At 36.9% G+C, this 22235-nt stretch overlaps 1 protein-coding gene across 2 annotated transcripts; it reads left to right on the top strand.

Moving 5' to 3' along the window:
* Positions 1-9002: 9002 nt before the first annotated feature.
* LOC110735292 (39S ribosomal protein L41-A, mitochondrial-like) lies at positions 9003-13146 on the top strand. 2 transcript variants are annotated; one of them, XM_021915471.1, is made up of 5 exons: positions 9003-9256; positions 9972-10066; positions 10224-10379; positions 10572-10636; positions 12684-13146. In XM_021915471.1, the coding sequence occupies exons 2-5, from the start codon at positions 9997-9999 to the stop codon at positions 12750-12752; spliced, it is 360 nt and encodes a 119-aa protein (XP_021771163.1). In that variant the 5' UTR covers positions 9003-9256; positions 9972-9996; the 3' UTR covers positions 12753-13146. The 2 variants fall into 2 exon arrangements, with proteins under 2 accessions (XP_021771163.1, XP_021771164.1); XM_021915472.1 differs by lacking the exon at positions 9972-10066 and having other exon boundaries at positions 9094-9256.
* Positions 13147-22235: the final 9089 nt, after the last annotated feature.

Below are 22235 nucleotides of genomic sequence, written 5' to 3'. Positions count from 1 at the left end.
CCACAAGGCCTAAACATTTTTCTTCCTTAAAATCTAAACTAGACTCATCCTCAGATTCTTCAAACATCTTGCCTTCACCCGTGGTGATTTCTAGCTTATCACCTTTATGGTTAATCCATTTGAACGACTTCCTCCAACCATGCTAGAAGGTTTCATTAGAAGTGGTGATCAACAAGGTTGGGTCAAAAGCTTCATCTTGGGTGGCGTTCTGATTAGTCATTGTAGCAGAATTATTATTTTGCTCTAGTCCAAATAACAAGTTAAATGCTTACCTATCATTATTTTTAGAATTATTATTTCAAAATCGTCATTCAAGAAGTAGCAATCGTAGAATATTTCTAATGTAGGCTTCTTGATACCTTCTAGAATTAATGGTTCTAAAAAGTCATAGCATGGGTAATCTTCTCCCTTCCTAATGAATTGTCCATTAAGGGTTTGATTGTAGGATGGTAGTAAAGTGATAATCCCTTTCTTATTGGTGTCTTTATGTGCTTTGTTTTTAGCATCGTGAGACTCTAGTTTTTCTTTGGTTGGTTTATATCTCAATCCAAAAGAGAAGCTTTTCTTTGGGATAAGAAGTAAAAGAGATTTCTTTATTCCTATTCCCAAGGGCATCAAAATAACTACTCTTGAATAAGATGTTTACTATAGGGGTGGAATATGGATCAAGCTTGAATGGTTCTTCAAAGATTTCCTCCATTTCTAATGTGCAAATTGCCTCCGCGGCGAATCCCCACATGTCCTCTTCATTATTGAAATCATGATTTATTTTTATAAGTGATTGATCATTTATCGCTATTTTGAGAGGAGAAGCATGTATAGTCATAGGAAGACCTTGATAGTTCAACCTAATCATTTGATGAAGCGAGGATGGTATCGTTCCAAGCTCATGTATCCAAGGACGTCCAAGAACAAGATTGAATGTAGGTTTAATGTCCATGACATGAAATTCAACCATATTTTATATTGGGCCTGTAGTAATTGGTAGCTTAATAGTTCCACACACCGATCTCCTTGAGTTGTCATAGGCCCTAATGCTTTGTGTTGTTCATTGAAAATCTTTTTCTGGATTAAGGCCTAAGTATTTTGCATTTCATAATGGACACACATTTGCAGCAGATCCATTGTTCACTAAAGTAAGAGGGATGTTGTATCCCTTGCACCCCACATTTAAGTATAATGCAGTGTTGTGGGTAGTGTCTTTTAAAGGCATATCATCACTAGTAAAAGTGAATTATTTGTCAGATTTCTCGCTAGTAAGGAAGCTAACAAGATCCTGTGGAGTCGTTTCTGTACTTATAGACAGAGCCGTTAAAGCATTTATAAGAGAATTCCTATGTTCTTTAGAAGTACTTAGGAGTTCCCAAATGCTAACATTCGCCTTAGATTAGCGAAGTTGTTTGACCAATGGATCTTTCACCTCGAGTGGAGGTGGTATTGAATTTTGAGCTTGATTTTGAGTGGTCAAAGATCCATTTGGTGGTGTTTGATAAACTCGCCCAGAACGAGTAAGACGATCTATCTTGTTTCGGTTAGTTGTAGCACTCATGAACCAACTTTACTCTAGAGGCTTTGATTGCACCTCCATTTCAAGATGCTCCATGAGTTTTGCTTGATGCCATTATTCATCCAAGGAGAGATTTGATAAGTCTTGTGAGTTCCCCAAGAAATGATCCCAATCAAGCGCTCCACTTGTTTCATTTTGTAGACAAGGTGAAGTTGGGACGGCGGAGTACTTAGAGATGTATAAGTCATGGAAGTCGTCGTCCCATAACCCACACACTTCATTAGTTTCCCCTATGAGTGTTGTGGTTAGAGGCTTCCCTGTGGGAGTGATATAATCCAAAGGGTTGAACGTATCACTTCCCATATTATCCTCATTAATGTGAAATGTCCCTAATGGGGACATATTGTTGTTGGGTTTTGGCGTGGAACTTCTCCAATCGTCTACTAGATCTTGAATCTTGTACTTTAGGACAAAGCAACGTTTAATATCATGCCTAACACCTCTATGATAAGAACAATAGGCATTGTCATCCCATTGAGAGTTCTTTTTTCTAGAGGGGTGGGTGGCGTTGGCCATGTTGGTGTAAATAATCCTTTTTCATTTAATTTTTCTAGCAACTCTTTGTAGTTCACAGGAAATTGTGTAAACCTTCTTTCTCTTGTCCATCTTCTTCGAGGGTCATTACTATGGTATTGATTTGTGCTGTTATATTGCGTGGAAGTCGCAAATACATCAATAGAGGATGAAGTGTTATCACCCCTTTTTGTAGTTGTTTTAGGTTGATGATAATGAGGCTTATTTGCTTTTTCTTTAGCAAGATCATCTTCAATCCTAATGGCCACAGTATTGAAAAGTGTCTAAACCAAGGCAGCATAGATGTTTGTTGTACTTTTCATGACAATTGTCAATGAACTTTTGTACTAACTCCAATTTAGAGGGCCTTTGGGCAAGGTTAGCCTCCTTTCTCTCCATCAACCATAAAAAGCAAGCAAACCTTCACCGTCGCCTTGCTTAAGCATCTCAAGTTCACGTAAAGTTGATTTGAACTCTACGTTACTCTCATATTGGGTGATGAAAGCCGAAACTACATCTTCCCATGTTGTCTTGAACTTCGCATCTAGCCCATAACACCACTCTCTTGCGGTTGGGTCTAGAGATAAAGGGAAATTCAAAGCATAAAGCTTAAGATCAACTCTCTTAATGCCATGGTGCCAGTAAAACTCATTAAATGAATTTTTAGATTACTGGTCACCTTGAATATTGCCAAGTCCATAGCTACGAACTTTTCTGGTAAAGAAAGTCCTGTAGGAGGAGCAAACTTTTCTATGTCGAAGTACTTGCTCCCCATTGTGGAACGAAGAACAAGCTTCTCCAACGACTTCTCTTTGATGGATATTTCCTCCATCTTTTGTTGCAAGGCCAAAGTTTCGGCATTTTCTTTTCAGCTTTTTCAAGTTTTTTAATCCTTCTCTCCTTGGCCTCTTGAGCCTTTTATTCTCTTAGACGAGCAATCTCTTCTTGGAGTTGCTCTATGGTTGACATTGTTGTTGGACTAGAATTAGTTGTTAAGAGAAGGTGGTTTAAAAGGGGTGAATTGTTTGATGGTAAACGTAGAATGCGAGCGCCCGTGAATCTTCGTTCTCAAGCTTGGAAACCAGCCCTAAAAGAAGTACGAAAGGATAAGTAAATCGATGCGCTTGTTTAGGAGACAAAAGAAGAACAAAGGAAGAAAGAAAATATGCAAGATGTAATCGAATGGATAACATCACCTTTAAAGAATTCTTTAATAAAGATATCGTTTGAAGAGTTAATTGTTCTTTGAAGAATCTAAAGGACTCGTAATAGCAGGCGCACACAAGTAACTAGGATGCACGCGGAAGGCACACACATCCTTGGCTCTTGCGCTGGTAGTGGTCACGCAATTGAATGAGTTGCGCGCGCCACTTGCTCATGCGATTTTCTTTTGTTCGAGCAGTTTTTTTTTTTTTTTTGTATCACATTTTTTCGATTTTCTTATGTTACCCTTCGAAGACGACTCAAAATTACAAAGAAACAACTTCGTAATTGGGAACCTAAACCCAACTAAAAAAGAAAAGCTATCCTAAACACGTCACACATAATCATGTAATCATATAAGCATACAATAATCCAAGGTTCAGACAGTGCATTTCTAAGGTCGTAAGCTTGGGTGTCCAAAGGTACCATATCTTAAGAAACGACGTACAAATAAATCACTCAGCTTATTCACTTGTCATAATCCTCCCAACATTTTGTTGGCGATATGGGTGGGATGATTGTTATTGATTATAGGATAGAAGCCTAGTGTTGGAAACCCCTAGTTATTGAGCCAAACCCTAAGGGTGTGCTATGATTATGCATGATGTAATGTTACTTGTTTGGTTTTTACTTTTGTGAAAAAGGAAGATATTATGCGTTCAAGTCTCGCTCTCTAACTAGAAATTATCCAAGTTAATTCTCGTTACAACCCATAGGCAACCTAGGCTTAGAAACCTTGGACCATAACTAAAAATTAATCTTGTAACCTCCAAGTCCCCAGTGGAATCGCCACTGTAAAGAGGGTGTTCCTATCGTATGGTATCTTTCTCCTTGAATGCACATGGCCCTTTAAAAGCCCAGGACTTTACACTTGTTAGGTGTATTAGGATTTGAATTACTGACTGTTTGGGGGAGCTTGAATTAGAATTGATTCTTTCATCACGCTTTTTTATAAGAGACAAGTAGAAGTGGCCAATGAGTTGTAGGAAAATTCATAACCTTCGTTCATGCCTTTCTCCCAAGTAGTGTTTAAGGGATATTTAGCACGAATCTTAAGATTATCCATGCCCAAATTGGTGTACATGAACCAGAAATGAGTTCAGGAGCGAGGGTACCAAGATAACGCTCCCTTTAGAGGGGAATCGCTATCCTAGCCCTAGTACGACCTCTACTAGATCTTCCTTTTTCACAATTTCATCACCAAACAATATATGCAACATGATACCTAAAAAAACTAAGTTGATTTTATTTACACGCATCAATCGTGTAGGAATTACATTGCAAAAGTCGTATTCTTTTTTAATCAATATTCGTGAAAAGAACAAAATAAACAAGATTCGCCTTGGATTAAGTGGTCAATCAACAATTAATTAATCAATTATGTTCTTTATTTAACACAAGATATTATGTGAAATTGATTTATTAAAGTTTCGTTTAAAGTGATCAAACAACACTAATTAATTAATTAATTAAAGTTATTTTAAACAAGAAAATAATGGTGATTGATCTAAGTGCTCGGGATTGTACACTTGCTATATCTTCGTTTAGAACACTTATGGACACCTTCCTGTTCAGGAACCTCCACCGTAGTAACAAGTATTAAAGGGGGTGAGTGTTTAGGATAAGAGGGTTTGGTAGCACACAAGTACACAAAGTTTCTACCAGAGATTTAGGTTAATTTCTATCTATTTGAGCCTCGTATTAAGCCTCTATTTATAGATAATGGGTGTGTTTATGGTTTTGAGCATTCTGCCGGAGCAGGTGTCGCGCGCATATGAATGGGTTGTGCGCGACAGCCCAGCGCAAGTGATTAAGATGCGCTGCTATATGCGGCGCAACTGATGATCTTGTACGCAGTATTATGGTAAGATTTTATATTTTTATGAAATTCTAAATCTTCCACAAGCGCATCACTAGCAGTTGCGCTGGGTGTCGTGCGCAACTACTTAAGTTGCGCACGCCAGACCAGCGAGACTCACTGAGGTGCGCGCTAATTTCTCTGCAGCAGCATTGATTTTTAACCTAGACGCCTCTAAATCAGTCGTAATTAGGTTTTAACCTCGAGCTTAAGCCTAATTATGATCAGGCTTAGTTGATTGGACCTTATTTCATTTGTTTTTTGGGTTAGGCTTGTCAATTTTGTGTTCTTGTGATTTAATTAGTTATCCATAAGTATTCTTTACGTTGATCCAATTTGAAGATGGTTTTTCCTATTTATCGTCATACCACTTCTTGTCGAGACGGGAGGCCAAAAGTAGATGTCTACAATGCCTTTTGTCTAGGTTCTGCCATTGTCATGTGGAATGCTCGTCGCGTTTCTCGCCCCTTATTTAAGTCCAATGTCTAGAAAATTCTCTCTATTCACAAGCCTATTTTATTTATTATTGTTGAGGCAAGAGTCTATTGTGAGTCATTTGAAGAGGTTTTTAATTCAATTGACTATGAGTTAAATTGGAATTTGGATGAGAGTGTTAGGTTGATGTGTGGTCTTGCTGTGATATGGGACGAGAAAGAAGTCAAACCAGATGAGTTGCTAGTCACGTTAACAAATGACTGTCCAATGAGGCTCCTAGGCCGTATCAAGGTAATAGGCTTTTAAAATTAAAATTACCTTTTATTAACTCTATGTATGAGGCTAATTACATTTATTAATGCAATTTATTACATTGACACAGTCGACCCCTAAAGAAGATGAGGATGGAGCAGCTGATGAAGCCCGTGCCAAAGATGAGGAGGGAGGTACTGCTATAAAGGGAAAAGCTGATGAGGACACTGCATCTGAAGAGGAGGAAGCAACTGATGAGGAGGAAGCATGAATAATTGTGGGGTTAACTTGGAGATTGTCTTGGTTGGATTCTCTCTCCTATGTTTCTAATGTCACTCGTATGCATTTTGGTTTGTATTAAGATGGAACTCGTTCAATTAGTAGTACCTTTATGACTTATTATTATTATGTATTAATTATGGTATAATCATGGGTAGACCATGTTAACCATGTTTATGTAATGTTCAAGTGAAGCTTATTTATGTTTTTGTTTAATTTATGTAAGTTTGTCAAACTTGTGTGGTTTAATTATCTACTTCATTATTGCATGCATATGGTTTATGTTGAAAAAGCATTGCGATTCGATTTGCAATCGGAACTGAAACAGATAATTTAACATGATATTAGGGATCACATATAACTTGATGCAAAAGGTAGAGATCATTTTTCCTACTTTTAATTAACTATAAGTAAAGTAGAGGAAATACAAGTGAGACAAAAGTTATTGGTATTAAAGTGTTTTTAAATATATCATACACTAATATGTTTTGAATAAAGGTCTTAAAGTGTTCGCTTCTGTAAAAAAAATGTACTACTTCCTTAACCAAACCCACAGTAGTCAAGTTTATGTGAATGGCCCAAATAAAGTGGTTTCATAGTTCACAATTATTATACACATTATTAGTAACACAACAAATCTAACTGAAATGTTAAATTTACAAATAAGCGTTTTCTTTGTTCTTAATCGGTAAAACAAAGTATATTACAACAATGTTACACCAGATAACATGATAATGTCCTCATTTTGGCGAAATGACGATGTTCCTTGTATAACAGTGAAAAGGAAGAATTTTAAAACAATACTCATATAGAAGAGCAGCCACCTGCCTTATAACACACAGCTACATGTCCAAAAATAATTTCACCAATCAGTTATAAGCTTTTTGTGTATTCATTCAAAGCTACACATATCACTTGTGCTTAATACTTACAACGCTGCTAATGTAATGCAAGATTGGTGTACCATTACCAAGTCTTAGCAACCAAACATCTACAGGATTTCCAACTTTGGCAAGAAGCCAGAAGTTGCTTAAGAACGGAATTTTGTGTGCATCTCCGCAGTACATCTAAGGGTCAAATAAAGAACTATGATATTAATGGAATGAATAAATTATGCACTTTTATAATGAAACCATCACGCATTTGATGAAGCAGTACTTGAAACCCAGACCTCTGAAATCAGGGCCATAAATGTGGTCGACAGAGTGTGCACAAACTTATTCAGGATACGTATAAAAGAGCATAATCCAACAGCCCCAACAGAAGAAAACACAACCTTTGTCTGCAACAGTCATAATTAGCATATCGAAATTAAAATGAACCATCAAAAAATTGTCCAGCTTTGTTGCACAAAGCTAAGGAAGCAATTACCTGCACAGACTCACCCATTTTCGAAGGGTTCCTAAATCGTTCACTCGGTTGCATAACATACAACCTACCAAACTAGGTATTCCAAACATAAGACCATAAAACCTAAGAAAGAAATTGAATGTGAATAACCAAGATTGATTTTACAACATACTTACCCACGCCGAAAGACATACACCGAAAAAATAGACCGGACCAACCTCGGTCCAGACCGAATTAATCGGTCCAGTATTCGAGTCTTGATATTTAATTATCCGGTCTTTGGTCCGATCCAAAACCCTAGTAAAATTAGACTTGGACCGGACCTATTTTTTTATTAAAAATATAAGCGAAATCTTAAATAATGGTTATGATTATCGTTAATAAGATTAGAAAACTTTCATTTTATAAGCTTTTTTTGTAACAAACATACAAAAGAAGACATTTAAATATAGTTTTTCCTTTACTTTTTTCGTGTACCCATAACTTTATTAAAAATTTAGATTTTTTTTAAAATTCTTAAATTGGTCCAAAGCGGTCCGGTCCGTGTTTTAGACCGATTCTTTCGGTCCGGCCCGGGTTCGGTCCCAACTTAATCGGTCATTCTATGGTCCAATCCGGGTCGGTCCGGTCTGATCTTGGACCGATGAACTGCCCTAGCTCAGTGCATTAAAATGTAAATTAAATAAAACTAAAGCAATTAATACTTAATTCCAGTCATCTAATACACTGATATCGACCACGTTACCGGTAAACCAACACGATGACCCACCCAACTTGCCGGAGACCTTACAACCACAACCCACTTCTCGTAACAATGCCGGAAAAGCGTTCAAACACTCCGGGTTGCCGGATTCACAGACCCTTCGTACTATTTTCTCAATCTACCTGTACACTCGCCTCTTTTATACAATCACAATTATCACCATGAAATCATGAATGAACCTCAATAATTTGTATGACACATTCTCTCTCCTAGGTTTCCATTAGTCTACTTGGGTCAAAGATAACGGTCAATAAAAACAGGCGAGTGACCACAGTATTCCACATATACCCTTACACATAATTGCGAAATGACAATTACCCCCCCCCCCCCCCCCGCGAGAAAACACCAAACGTTGATCTATAAGATGAACTTGCAATCTCCACTCTTTCTTGGCTCGAGTAAGTATTACCCACTACCATGGTATGGGTAATACTACCCAATACAACAATTTTATTTTTCTTTTTCCTTTTTTTCCCTTTCCTCTTCATCTTCTTCCTTCCTTAAACCCTTTTCCCCAACTCCATGGATAGCTTCAATTGCCGGCCAAACCTCCGCCCACCTCACCTTCACCTCCGACAGCAAGAAGCCCACCCCACTAGCTACTACCTTGGTCGAAATCCAAAAACATGCAATTACCTTCATTAAAAATTACCGGAAACCACCAAAAAAACATAACCCAAAAACAAGAGACACAAACTTATGACTCTAGCCATTAAAAACGGCAAGTTCTATGCTGGAAATCGCTGAATTCGGTCGAAATTGATGCCGGTAGTTTTTTGTCGGTGCTCAATTATTATAGAGAGGCTGCATTTTTACAACATGGGTAGGTTTTACGTAAAATTACATTTTTGCCCCTGGTAAGGGTCCATACCTGGTAGTGGTCTATCACTACTCTTCGTGGCTCTGCCTCATTTGAATCAGAAGGGGAAAAAAAAAAATCTGTCCGCTTTTCTCTCACTCTCAGTTTCCCATTGAATCGCACTCCACATTCTCCGTTGATGCTACTATTGATATATTCCATTTAAGCACCTTTAAGGTAAGAATATTATTTCTTTAACCATGGAATTTCAATTTCACAATCTAGGGTTTATCGTTGATTTAATTATCAATATACTCAATTTAGGGTTCCTCTAAACTAGATTATTAAACCATGTTTATTATAATTACTGAGGTTATGAAAGCTTAAAACTTCTGTAAATCCCCTTTTTTTGTAAAAAAAAAATAAAATTTGATTTAATCAAGACTTGGGTAGAGGAAATGGAAGTCCCTGATAATGCACATTCTAGTACAGCTGAAAGTGGAATTTGTGTAGAAAGTGGTATTGGAACAGAATAGTTTAGGGTAATTGTATGGTTAATCATAAGTGGGTTTGCTGAGCATATGAGTAGTAAGGTTGGAATAGGTAGGGAGAATTATTTAGTGAAATTGTATGGATTGAAATATTGTAGTATGGGTAGTTTTATGAATAAAGATGATTTGGGTAGTTCTGAACTTGCTGAATTTAATTCACAGTTCACCCAATTTCGGGTTCTTTTAAACTCGGTCCAATTTTTATAATTATTTAATTACTAAGGTTATGAAAGATCATAACGACTGATTTTGTTGCTATAGAAGAGATTATGTGTTTTTCGAGCTTAATTTGATGTTTGAATCAAATTTGCCGGATGGAACTAATGAAAATTGACCTTTTTCTCTAAAATTATGAGCCTAGCTTGATGGTTGAATCAAATTTGGTTGTTATTGTGTTGCAGAACCCTTTAGTGATAAGATTGAACTATGATGTTGGGACTTTTCTCCATGCCCTTGGGCGACTGCCCCTCCTGCCCTGGTTCAGGGACAGGCTTTGGTATAATCACTTATATTTGGTTGGTTTGAATAATTTGTTTGCGGTGGGTTTGTTTTCGAAGAAGTTAATGAACTGATTGTAATGCAGAGTATTTTAGTAGGTTATTAGATGATGAGAAGGAATCACTGATTGGTTTGGTTTCGTGCTAATTTGTTAGAAAACGAAAGGATGCCTCTAGGATTGATACTTGGGCTTGGAAGGGCAATGCGCAGAAAGCGTACATCATCACTTGATATCCTTTCTTCGAAGAGGGCCCCAAGGAATTACTACAAGGGAAAGAATTGCAAGCCCACTGGATTTCACACCCGCAAAGGTCTGAACCATCTTTAGTCCTGTGTGTTTTTTGTCTTTGATAATTTGTATGTGAGTAACTTGATATATTTTCTGTTGTACACAAATCATATTCTGGCTTACCTTATGTAAGCTTCCAATAGGATCATTCAGCAACCTGTCTTTGTCTATGTACAGCTCTTGGTTTGTCGTAGTAACTTGAACTTTGTTACAGGTGGTTATGTTGTGGTGCTAGAAAAGCTGCCTAACTATGTCGTACCTGACCTTACTGATTTTAAGGTACTGTACGTCTGTATCTCATCTGCACTAGCAATAATCTTATCTTTTGTTGAGAAATTTTGATCCTATCTGATAACAAACCCAGCTCTTGGGGAATGGGGCAAGGGCATTAGATGATAAGGGAAGTCATGTCATTCTTGCAGGTTAATGAGTAGATTCATCTTGTGATGATAAGTGTTTGTATGATAAAAGTGTATCAAATCGACTCAAATGATGTAAAAAAAAAAAGAATTTTCAAAATTGATTCTGGATTAGGGATTTGATAGATTTATTTGGATGAATTTGTAGATTGTAGGCTAAGATGGGAGCTGAATTAGATGATAAGCTTAAGCTTTCTTCTGGTGTAAAATGATAAAATCTGTAAGTTGAATGGTGATAAATCTGATGATTCAGTAGGATTGATGATGATGCCATGAAATATGTGAAACCCCTCTGTAGATCTCGTTAATTGTCTCTTGCAATATTACAGTCTGGCAACATTTCTTCTTTTTAACATTGTCAAGTGCCGTATTTGTCGGTCATTTATCTGCATTATGGTACTATGCTAATCTTATTTTAATTTGGATGGATGTTGCAAAATTTTCTTCTTTCTATCATTAAATTCTTGTCATTGTAAAATCATGGTAAATTCTACATGGTGGCCTCCAGGTTTCAATTTTTCTATATGGAAGACAAACTTTTTTCCAACTCTCTTTAGTGGCACCCAAGATTTGAAAAATTAACCATAGTGCCCTTTTTTAAGTTTTATGGCTAACCTTTATGATTAAAATGGTTAACCTTTGATTTTTTTTAAATAAAAAATTATTATATAAACAATAAATTATTAAAAAAAATAATAATAATAAAAAAAAGGACAACAACCAACTCAGCCACCACCACACCAAGTCACTGGAACCTTAACCTGACAACCCAGCTGCCGCCCAGACCTCTTCCTCACCCTCTCCTTGCGTCGACCGGCCGATTAACCGCCACTCCTTTTCCGTTCCCAAATTCGACCACCCTAATCTGAACTATCCCCCTCCCCTTCTTCCCCGGCGACCCCAAACCCGAAACCCTTTGGGCTAAACCACCCCCAATTTGTTAGGGTTTGAGTTTCAAGTTTGGGTTGAGGGTTTTGGGAGTTGGTTCGCCATTTGCGGTGTTTTTGGTTGGCTGGTTCTAGGCTGGACTGGTGTTTGGTTGCGCTAGGTTGGTCAGCAGTGTTTGGGTGGGCTGGGTTGGTCGGCAATGGGGTTTGGCTGGTCGGCAATGGGGTTTGGCTGGTCAGCAATGGGGTTTGGCTGGTCGGCAAGTGGTTTAGAAGTGGGATGGGTTGGTTAACAATGGGGTTAGGGTTCCGGCGTGGTGGTGGTGGCAGTGGGGATTGGCAACTGGTTTTTTTTTTTATTTTTAATTTCTTTAATTTTTTAAAAAATTAATTATGGTTAACCAAAAACTAAAAAAGTTAGCCATAAATTTTAAAATGGGTACTATGGATAATTTTTCAAGACTTGGGTGCCACTAAAGAGAGTTGAAAAAAAGTCCGTCTTCCACGTAAAAAAATTGAAACCTTGAGGCCACCATGTAGAATTTCCCTAAAATCATTATCCTTATATTTAGAAACTCTGTACAATACAATCCCGCAAGCCTATAATTTCTATCTTAATTCTTTGAAGTTTCAAATGTTAAGATGATAATTTACTCTTTCTCCCTTTTCTAGCTACTATCTTTATAGTTGCGTTAAGCCCCTTGTTCTGCATTGCTGTTTCCTAAGTATTTGTAGTGATTTGATCTCTAGCACGTGTTGGCTTGCGTTCTTATTTTACCTCTGTGTTAGAGAAAGATCAAAAAATCTTATTTTGAAAACATAATTTTATGTCGTGAATTTTCTGCTTATATCTGGTTGTTGGAAGTTATTTGCATTATTGACTCAATCTTTGACTGCTGTGAATGTTTCTAACATGAATCAGAATACAAGTTTCCAGCAACATTTCTTTTCAGATCTCATGTTTACTTAGTACTCTGCCCACTCTGCCTTTCGTCTGAGCTCACACCTCTTTTTTTGCAGCTCAAGCCGTATGTGTCTCAGTGTCCACTAAACGCCAAGACAACTGCTAATACTGATGTATCAACATAGATTGACAACACTTGAATTATCTAAATCTTCTAGTAGTTTAGCTGCTTTGTAATCAACAATTCAACAGCTTCTGGATGTATGTTCATCAAGCAAAGACCTCAACGAAGCTGGGTTGGAAATCGACTGTCTTGTTTGTTTAGCCATTGTACTCGGTTTAAAAGAATGCAAGTTTTAGGGAAGCTGATGGTTTTGTAAACACTTCCTTGTTCTGAATATGGTTTGGAATTAGGGTAGAAACATTTCAAATTTTGCTATCCTTGTTTCTTAGGAACTGTAATCTTTTTGTTTCAACTTTAAACGTGTGATATTAGGGTATTCTATCCATCTAGAAATATTTATCAAATACCATTTTTGGCTCCTGCCTGCTGCCTCTAAATATATTATTGGGCTGTCATATGGAGTATTTCTTAAATTAGAAACAGATTATTTTATGGAGAGGACAGAGTGCAGGAAAGAAACAAAATTTTAAGAAGGTAGTTTTATTGAAGTTATTTGAGGGGTTAGTGAACTTGTGATGCAAGTCATACAACCTACTCCTCTCTATGTAATATGCAATGCAAACTAATCTTCTGCTATTTTCTATCTTAGCTAAACTTTTAGCCAGGCCACGAGGTAGCAACACTTGGCGTTTCAACTTTTTGCCAAGTGTCGTGCCACGTAGGATAGAGTTATATAGAATTCAATTTGTAGGATAAATAGTTAGTTTAGAATTTTATTTTCAATCAAATTTGGATAGAATTGTAGGATAAAATTGTTAATTTAGATTTTTATTTTTGATAAAGTACAAATATTTCATATGTGAAAATAGAATTATGATTTATTCAAAAAACAATTAGATTATAACTCTCATAAATTATCATATAAATTTAATTTTTGAATCATAATATTTTTCTGGAGCGAAGAAATTAGTTTAAAATGTACCACATCCATTGTATATAATATATTCTAATCAAAATATACTTCACAATATATCTTAAAATTCAATAAAAAACCCGGACATCGCACGGACACAAAACTAGTAGTCTAATAAAAGCAAAAATTGCCTTTGGAAATCAAATTGACAATTTTAACTTAAACCTTGGGTGAAGATTTTAAAAGATAATTAAAGGTTCTAGCTTCATGTATATACACCTAATTCTTAATAACTCCACTGTTTGGAAAGATATTCTAGGAAGAACAAAGTTTCGATTATAAATACATAAACACGGGTAATTGAAATGTTACCTTAATTTAGTTTTACCTATGGGTTTGGTAATAAACTTTGTATACCTCCGTTTTATAGTAGTTGCAACTTTAGGTATTATTTGTAGAGAAGGTATTGGGTGCGGCAAATATTTCATACGGCAACAACAAATTCAACAATCATCCCAACAACAACAATCACAAGCTGTGCAATATACAATTGAGCGGTGGGAAACTCGTCGGGATCAAATACGTCATCCATAGTGGAAGAGAGAGAAAGTTTAAGAGAATTGAAGAGGATGGAGAAGAGAGAGAAAATAAGGGTTGTTGATTATATTTGTTCATATTTTAAGCTTGATAATTGCTTGAGATTCTCAGATTTTTTTCAAAAATACCCAAAAAAAAAATTGAATTGGGGTGTTCTTGTATGATTTATAATTGTTGATATTGATTATCTATGGGATTGTATGATGAATTGTAAGTGTTTTGATAACAAATGCATGTATTTTGGTTGAGAAATAAGCAAGTTATGGGACCTTCAACGGAGGTTTCCTCCATTGTTGACCTATTAATTTTTTATTTTTTAAAAAATAAATTTTAATTTTTAATCTTTTCGATTTTTTATTTTAGAGGATACATACAATTTGATTGAGGATATATACTATGTTACGGAATTTGTATAGTTCGCTAGAGGATATGTGCAGTTTGGTAGAGGATACTTATAATTCATTGGAAGATATATACTACCTCCGGTCCAAATTACTCGCAACTTTGGGGTATTATTTGTGACATATAAAATATTCCAAAGTTGTGAGTAATTTGGACCAAAGGTAGTATTAGGTTAATTTTTAAATTACCACAAAAAAATATAACCATTTTTGAACTAACCACCCGTTTAATTTTTTATTTTAAATTACCACCCCTTAAATTAAATAAAGGGTTTTTTTATATAGTAGCCTTGTTTTTTCACTTTTCTACGTTGTGTCCCAACATATATCACTTTCTACACTGTAACCCTAATATATTTTTTGTTTCAATACGGTAACGTTGTCGTTATCCTGCCATTAAAAAATTCCGTTAGTGGGGTCCACTCTCCATTATTAATATTTTTTTTATCGATTTATGCGTTGAAAATAATATTCCGTCAAAGGTTTCGGGAGCTATTTTGGCTCTTAGGGGTCCAAATTGAGCTCAGATTTGGCAAAAAAATAACGTAAATGCCTCGTTTTGTGTGTTAAACTGTAAACACGTAAATCGATACATTTCTTAATAAGCAAAACGAGACATTGACGTATTTTTTTTGTCAAAAGCTCAGTTTGGATCCTTAAGGGCCAAAATAGCCCCGAAACCTTGGACGAAATTTTTCAACGCGCAAATTGATAAAAAAAAATATTAATAATGGAGAGTGGGCCCCACTAACGGAATTTTTTAACGACTAGGTTATTGTATGGAAACAAAAATATATTGGGGTTACAGTGTAGAAATTGATATATGTTGGGGCACAACGTAGAAAAGTGAAAAAATAGGGTTATTATATAGAAAAACCCTTAAATAAATGCTCAAATTACCACCCATTTTAAAAATCCGGTGGATTTTCCGTATGTAGGCCCCACCTAACACTTATTTTGACTGGTTTTTTTCCTCGATTTTTCTCTTTAAAAACGCTCTCTAAACTTTAATTCACATTTCCTTCACCAAATTCTACCAAATTTCAAAGAGAAAAATGTGAATTGAAGTTAGGAGAGTATTTTAAAGAGAAAAATCGGGGGAAAAAAATCAGTTAAAAGGGTCAAAATAAGCGTTGGGTGGGGCCCATAGACGGAAAAATCCACCGAATTTTTTATATGGGTGGTAATCTGAGCATTTATTTAATTTAAATGGTGGTAATTTAAAATAAAAAATTAAACGGGTGGTTAGTTCGAAAATGGTTACATTTTTGGGTGGTAATTTAAAAAAATTTCCTTTATTTTATATTATTCGATAGAGTATATGTAATATGTTAGAAAATATGTACATTAATTAGAGGATGTATAGTTTTTGATACTCCCTCCGTGTTTTTTTAAGTGTTATAGTTTGACCGGCACATAGTTTTAGGCAATTTAATTAACTTAAATAAAATAAGAGGTAAGTGGGATAGTTGGAGTATTAAAAAATTGTAAAAGAAAGATAGTGGGGTTAATAGTTTATTGAAAAGTAATGAATGTAAGAGGAAATATATGATAAAAAAGTAGTAGTGGGTTAGGGTGAGGACCATGAGGGGAGAGAGATATATAATTTTTTAATGTAGCATTTTGCCAAAAAAAATGAAGTGTAACACTTAAAAAAAACACGGTCGGAAATGGAAAGTGTAACACTTATAAAAACACGGAGGGAGTATAGGATATGTTAAGTTTATTGAAAGATATGAATTATTTTATGGAGGATATGTACAGTTTATTAGAGGATATGATCTATTTGATGTAGGATATATTCGATTTTTTAATGATATACATATTTTTTTTAATAGAATATCGGATATGTATAATTCATTAGATGATATAAATTAATTGATAGAGAATATATGTTTTGAGTAATTTTACCCATGCTGCGTAGTTCAATTAGACCTCGACACGTGTCATACCTTGGTTGGTCCGAATTGGGCCAATCTCGATTTGATACGTGTCCTTCCTAGAACTTGGGAGAAAAAAACTTCTTCAATGGCCCAAATTCCGAGAAAGCCGTAATTCGACGCAACCCAGAATGATTAGGTCAGAGTGACCAAATCAAGGGCACATTTCCCAATGACCCTATAAATAGGGAGATTTCTCCCATTTTTGGGGCATCTACAATTATTACATCATACCCTACACTCTCTTACATAAGAGAATCACCTGATCTCGGAATCCGAGAAGATCTCACCTCTTTTTCCGCACTTTCTCCCGTTAATCATCAAGTAATAATAACTTGATCGTCGGAGGTGGAGCTCCAACCACCCGGAGTCTTTGTTGTTTTGCAGGTATAGGCCGCACGCAACCAGTCTCTGAGCTATAACTCTCTTGAGGGACAAAAAACACCAAAAACATTTGGCGCAAATTTTTGGAGAGATTACCTCACGGATGGTTCAAGAGTCTGTACTACCTCCTGACCACCCGGTTAACTAGCCGGAGGTCTTTACTGACCAAAAGGATGATGATCCTCAGGTCGAAACCTACATAGCAAAGGGTGGCTCTCTGATTACCAAGTGCATCCGTCCCAGAGACACTCTAGAGCGGAGTGCAAGCCAGGCGAGGACAAGCCGACCCCCTGGCCAGTCGGAAGGGAAACCCATACGACAGGTGGATCTGCCCTAGTCACCCGGGACGAGCTCACAAAATTCATGACTAGTTTCAAGGGTAAAATCAAGGATCTAATGACCAAGAGCAGGGCTGGCCCAAAAAAGGGTCAGTCGGCAAGAAAGACTTCTCCAAAGAAGAGGAAGCCAGTCAGGGACAGGCAGCCAACTCCGCATCCAAAGGACAAGGCAGTCGGGACCCTTGATTGGTCCAAGATTCTTCTACCTCAGAAGAATACAAGAAACACCTGTCGGGGTGAACAACTGGTGGGAAATAAAAAATCTACTCCTGATGCCCAGGAAATCATCACCCGCAGGAGAAGTCAACAGCTGTCTGAGTCAGCATCTATGTCAAGATTTCCAGACAGCTTCAAGAATACATCCGTAGGGAATGCTGAATCCTTGCATGAGAGCCATACAGGCGGTAATACCGTCCACTCTGGCCTTCAGATGATCGGGAATGCACTATATGTACCCCTATGGTCTACGACCTGTATTCCTCTCTTTCATGCAGTCGGCCCTCTTTGGGCGTCACACGGCATACAATGTCCAACCTTTTGACTGGAAGCTCCGTTTGCTCAAACTTGGTGAACAAAATTCTACGTTTAATAAGGAGATAATCGAAGCCGCACAACCAGCCAAGGTTAAGAATGTGTTGGTGGGTGCTTATGATGGTACCACCAACCCGGAGGACCACCTCATGGCCTACTCCAACCTCATGCACACGTAGGGCTGGAGGACGCTATGCGGTGCCGGTGCTTCCCGGCTACATTGAAGGGCATTGCCCAACAATGGTTTGGCAACCTGCCAGCCGGGTGCATCGATAGCTTCAGGAAACTTGCTTTCCTGTTTGCCTCCAACTTCTCGATGAACATCCTTTCCGAATAAGACAAGTCTCGACTTGAGCACCATCCGGTAGGGAGATAGAGAAGGATTGCACTGATATGTCTGGCGGTTCAACCTGGTGAGAATTCAAATCCAGGGGCTGTCTGATGAGGTAACCTATACAGAATTGACGTGGGGTGAACTAGGTCGTTGGACTAATCCTCCCTAAGCTAAACAAAATTTATAAACACTAAAATTACCTAAATACAAGTATAGAGGTAAGTCAAGGGTCGAACCCAAAGGAACGGTAATGTCTAAGTGCTTTCAATTATGTCCCTAAGCTAGGTCGAAGTCTAAGGATAAAAGGTGACACTAACAACTACTTAAATGAAGAAACCGAATAAATAAAGTGCTAGGGATTAGGATTTACATATAATAGCAATGAACATAGCAAAATGGGATAAGAAGTTGACTAAGTCGAGTGATGCGAGGGAAAACCAATCATGCAACCAAAAGAGCATATCAAGCTAATTTCCTAGAGGTCTAAATAGCGTCAATTACCATAAACTCTAGCTAGGAACGTCGCAAGGTACCTCAATCGTTAAATGCAAGCCACAAATCAATGGTCCGTATCAATGTGAACCTACAATGCAATCTAGTGTGAATAACTGGGGTGATCAAGCCTAAATCAAACACACACATGCACATAATCAATCAACCAATTTAATCACATCATCAACTCCATCAATTATCCCCCAATTTACATCAATCCATCACATCATATAAGCTTCAGCATCACCCTAGCAACCAAACTACTCTAGCAACATCATAAAATCAACAAATAACTATAGAAAATAAGAATCAACACTCAAAGAAGAACAATTACTCTAATTAAAGATCAAAGATCAAAATCTAATCAAAACAAACCAAATAAACATGAATATTAAACAAAATAAATGAGATAGAGTTTAGAAATGCTCATTGATAATAGAGAAGATATCCAATACAATTGTAACCATTGAATCTTCAATCTCTCAATCACCATTGAAATTCCTCACTTTCTCTCTCTAAAATCTATTCCTAAAACTAACCCTAAAACTAGAGAGAAAAGCTCTCAACTAAGCTAAGAAAATATGATCTAAATCTAATATGAAACTTATTCTAAAACTTGCCCCAAAAATCGGGTTACAAAGATATTTATAGAGGCGCGAAAACACCAAAAACCGAGCAATAAATACCCAGGGAGGCGCGCTCGCACCATGGGGAGTGCGCCCGCGCCAAGGTGTGGTGCGCCCGCACCCGAGCTTTGCGCGCCCGTGCTTCACTGGGTTTCTTCGAAATTCTCGTGGCTTCGTGCGTTCGCTAAGGTCACGCGACTATGATGATGATGAACACTGGGAGTGGCAGAAGCTAAAGCTCTAGATTAGTGGGTACACCACTTCTTAATGGTAGCATGGCATGAGAGCACAAGAGCCAAGACTTGGAATTTCCACTTCCTTGCATCTTGAGCTTTCCAAATGCCGTGAGCTTTCTCCAAAGGCTTTATCCACCTTATTAGACACCAATATCAAGACCCAAACCTCGTACAATACCTACAACCACGGAAATAGAGAAAATAAAGGAGAGAAGGCAAGAAAACCAACGAAATACACAAAAGCTACAAAATAAGAGAGGAAAGGTAAAACTAAGCAACAAAGCATAAAACTAAGCATTTATTAGCAAGAACGCTATGAAAAGAGGATGAAAACAACCTAAATACTCATCAAATGGGTGCCATTTATGACACCCATCAAATGCCCCAAGCTTATCTTTTGCTCGTCCTCGAGCAAAACATAACCAAGGGATGGAAAATGATGAGCTTATTCAAACAAGCTAAAGAGGAGAAGAGACAAGAATATACACTAACTCACTTTTGTAGGAATCACGGTGAATTTTAGCAACTAAAGACAAGCCATATAAACCCCTAGATAGCCCTAGAGGACGAGTGATGCTCTCGTAAGGTTTTCCTAAGAGTTTAACCCATAACTCTCATAATAATACAAACAAGGAAAAGCACGAAAAATAAGTCAAAAGGAAAGCAAAACAAACAAATGTTCATGAAAGGACTTTATCAAATGTACAAGCACAAATGAATGCAAATATTTCTAAACAAGTAAGGGAGTGCACGTTCCAAGATACCCAAGGTTGATTGAAACATAAATATGCTAAGCATAGGAACTAGCTTTCATAAGCCACTTTCATCCCAAACGATCTTAACACGTTCTTCCTACTAGTCTCATATCAACCTCTAGTGAGCATCCCAATGATTCCTCGAAGGAACCGGAAAAAGAGAATTTTTAGGCTATTCGACATCTTGACTATGCATCCCTTCTCCTTAGGCTAAAACTCACATTTCTCTCCCACGATGAATGACTCAACCACTTAGGTCAATAGGTCTTTCCCCAAGGTTGTAACGTTAAGGAAAAAGGGTGAGGGTAGGCTAAACTTTTTTAAAATTTGGTGGTTAACCTAAATGGTGAAGCAAAGATTGTGCATTTCTTTACACCATAACCAAGTAATCACCAAACAAAAACAACAACACCCCCAAGCTTATTCAAAGCTATAATTAACAAACATATACACAAAAAGCGTGAGAACGCTTCCTCCCAAGCTTAAATGGAGCATTGTCCTCAATGCTCAAAAAGGGAGAATACTCTCATTAAAATATTTTTGAATTTTTATTATTTTTTTCAATTTTTTTTTCACTTTTTTTTTTCTCGTTTTCTTGTTTAAAAGTGCTTTGTCCTCGCCTCTTTTAACTTTGGACGACCTTTCCAACTTTGCACTTATAATGTCCTTGCCTTTTTTTTTTTTTTTTTTTTTTTTTTTTAACTTTGGACGGCTTTTTCATTTATTCATTTTCCATTATTCACACAATATACACAAAACACAAGCTTGCCTTCATTGTGAACCAATATCCACACTAATATACCACAAACTCAAAAATATGACCATTTGCTTCACAAAAACCAAAAAAAGATCAAAAAGATACAAAAGGATCGAGAATCTAAAGATGTGGCTTGAAAAGAAGGGAAAAGGCTCGAATGGTTAGCAAATAGGCAAATGTAAACCCAAAAACTAAAAAATAAAACAAATTATCCTAGAAAAGAAAAATTACCACCCCGAAAAGATGCCTTTGTCCTCCCTAAATGGTTCGGTCTCGGTCTTAAGAAATATGAGCCAAGATTCTAGATTAGGTCCGCAATAGTCAAGGATCCATGCCGCTCATGCAAATAAGTGTAAAAGGCTTGAAAAATAATGAACCTCACACGGATGTAGCAAAAACTAACTATTGGTGTCAAATCGACTATATGAAGCAACTATCAAACATGCCACAAACAAGTAGAATCCGGTTTCATGATCCCACTAGTTCTAACCAACTACCTTAGCATGCTTTATCCTAGAATCAACCAAGCATACTCTCAAACCGTGCACACCGTTACCATTTAAGAAGAATAGCATTCAATTATACAAGTCCAAATGTTATTATGTCCAAAGCAAGAACAAAACAAATCACAATGCAAATTTGCCTTGATAGAAACAAAAATCTTTTTGGAGATTTTTAAAGTAGAAGAACATGGAAAGGCATATACAAGGGTGCATAGCATATATGAATCAACATCCCACCAAATATGATAGAATACCCTCCCCCAAGCTTGAATGAGACAATACACTCATATCATAAGTCAAATAATCCATGGGAGGGGAAAACAAGGAGATCAATCCAACAAACCAACATATGTCCAACAAGTTATCATCCACTAGAGAAAGAGCAATGAAGGATATTACCGTATATTAGGTGGGTGTAAATACCCGCAAATGACCCTATTAAACCTTTCAAAGCTAACAACCTCTAATATTGAATGCCTTCCATATGCTAGCAATTGTGGTCTAATCTTCCTTGATTCTTGATCCAAACTAATGCACCAAAGTATATCAAGTCATGTACCTAGAAAAAGGCACACAAACATTTCCATGAGAGAAAAATCTGTTCTAAAAAGAAAAGAAAACAAAAGCAATAAAAAACGGGTTACTTCCCGAGAAAGGCTTGCTTAAGGTCCAAGCTTGACCTCTCTAGTAAATAATATTGCAACGAACACAAGAGCTTGTCAAATGCACTATTACAC

Source organism: Chenopodium quinoa, unplaced genomic scaffold (genome assembly GCF_001683475.1).
Source record: "Chenopodium quinoa cultivar QQ74 unplaced genomic scaffold, ASM168347v1, whole genome shotgun sequence".
Lineage (NCBI taxonomy): Eukaryota > Viridiplantae > Streptophyta > Magnoliopsida > Caryophyllales > Amaranthaceae > Chenopodium > Chenopodium quinoa.
This window is presented reverse-complemented; position numbering and strand designations above follow the sequence as displayed.

What these genes read in the sequence shown, in the direction of transcription:
- LOC110735292 (XM_021915471.1), top strand. Translation starts at nt 9,997, where the DNA reads ATGATGTTGGGACTTTTCTCCATGCCCTTGGGCGACTGCCCCTCCTGC. An exon ending in TGGTTCAGGGACAGGCTTTG is followed by an intron (nt 10,067 to 10,223) that starts GTATAATCACTT and finishes CTAATTTGTTAG; the next exon opens with AAAACGAAAGGATGCCTCTA. An exon ending in CTGACCTTACTGATTTTAAG is followed by an intron (nt 10,637 to 12,683) that starts GTACTGTACGTC and finishes CTTTTTTTGCAG; the next exon opens with CTCAAGCCGTATGTGTCTCA.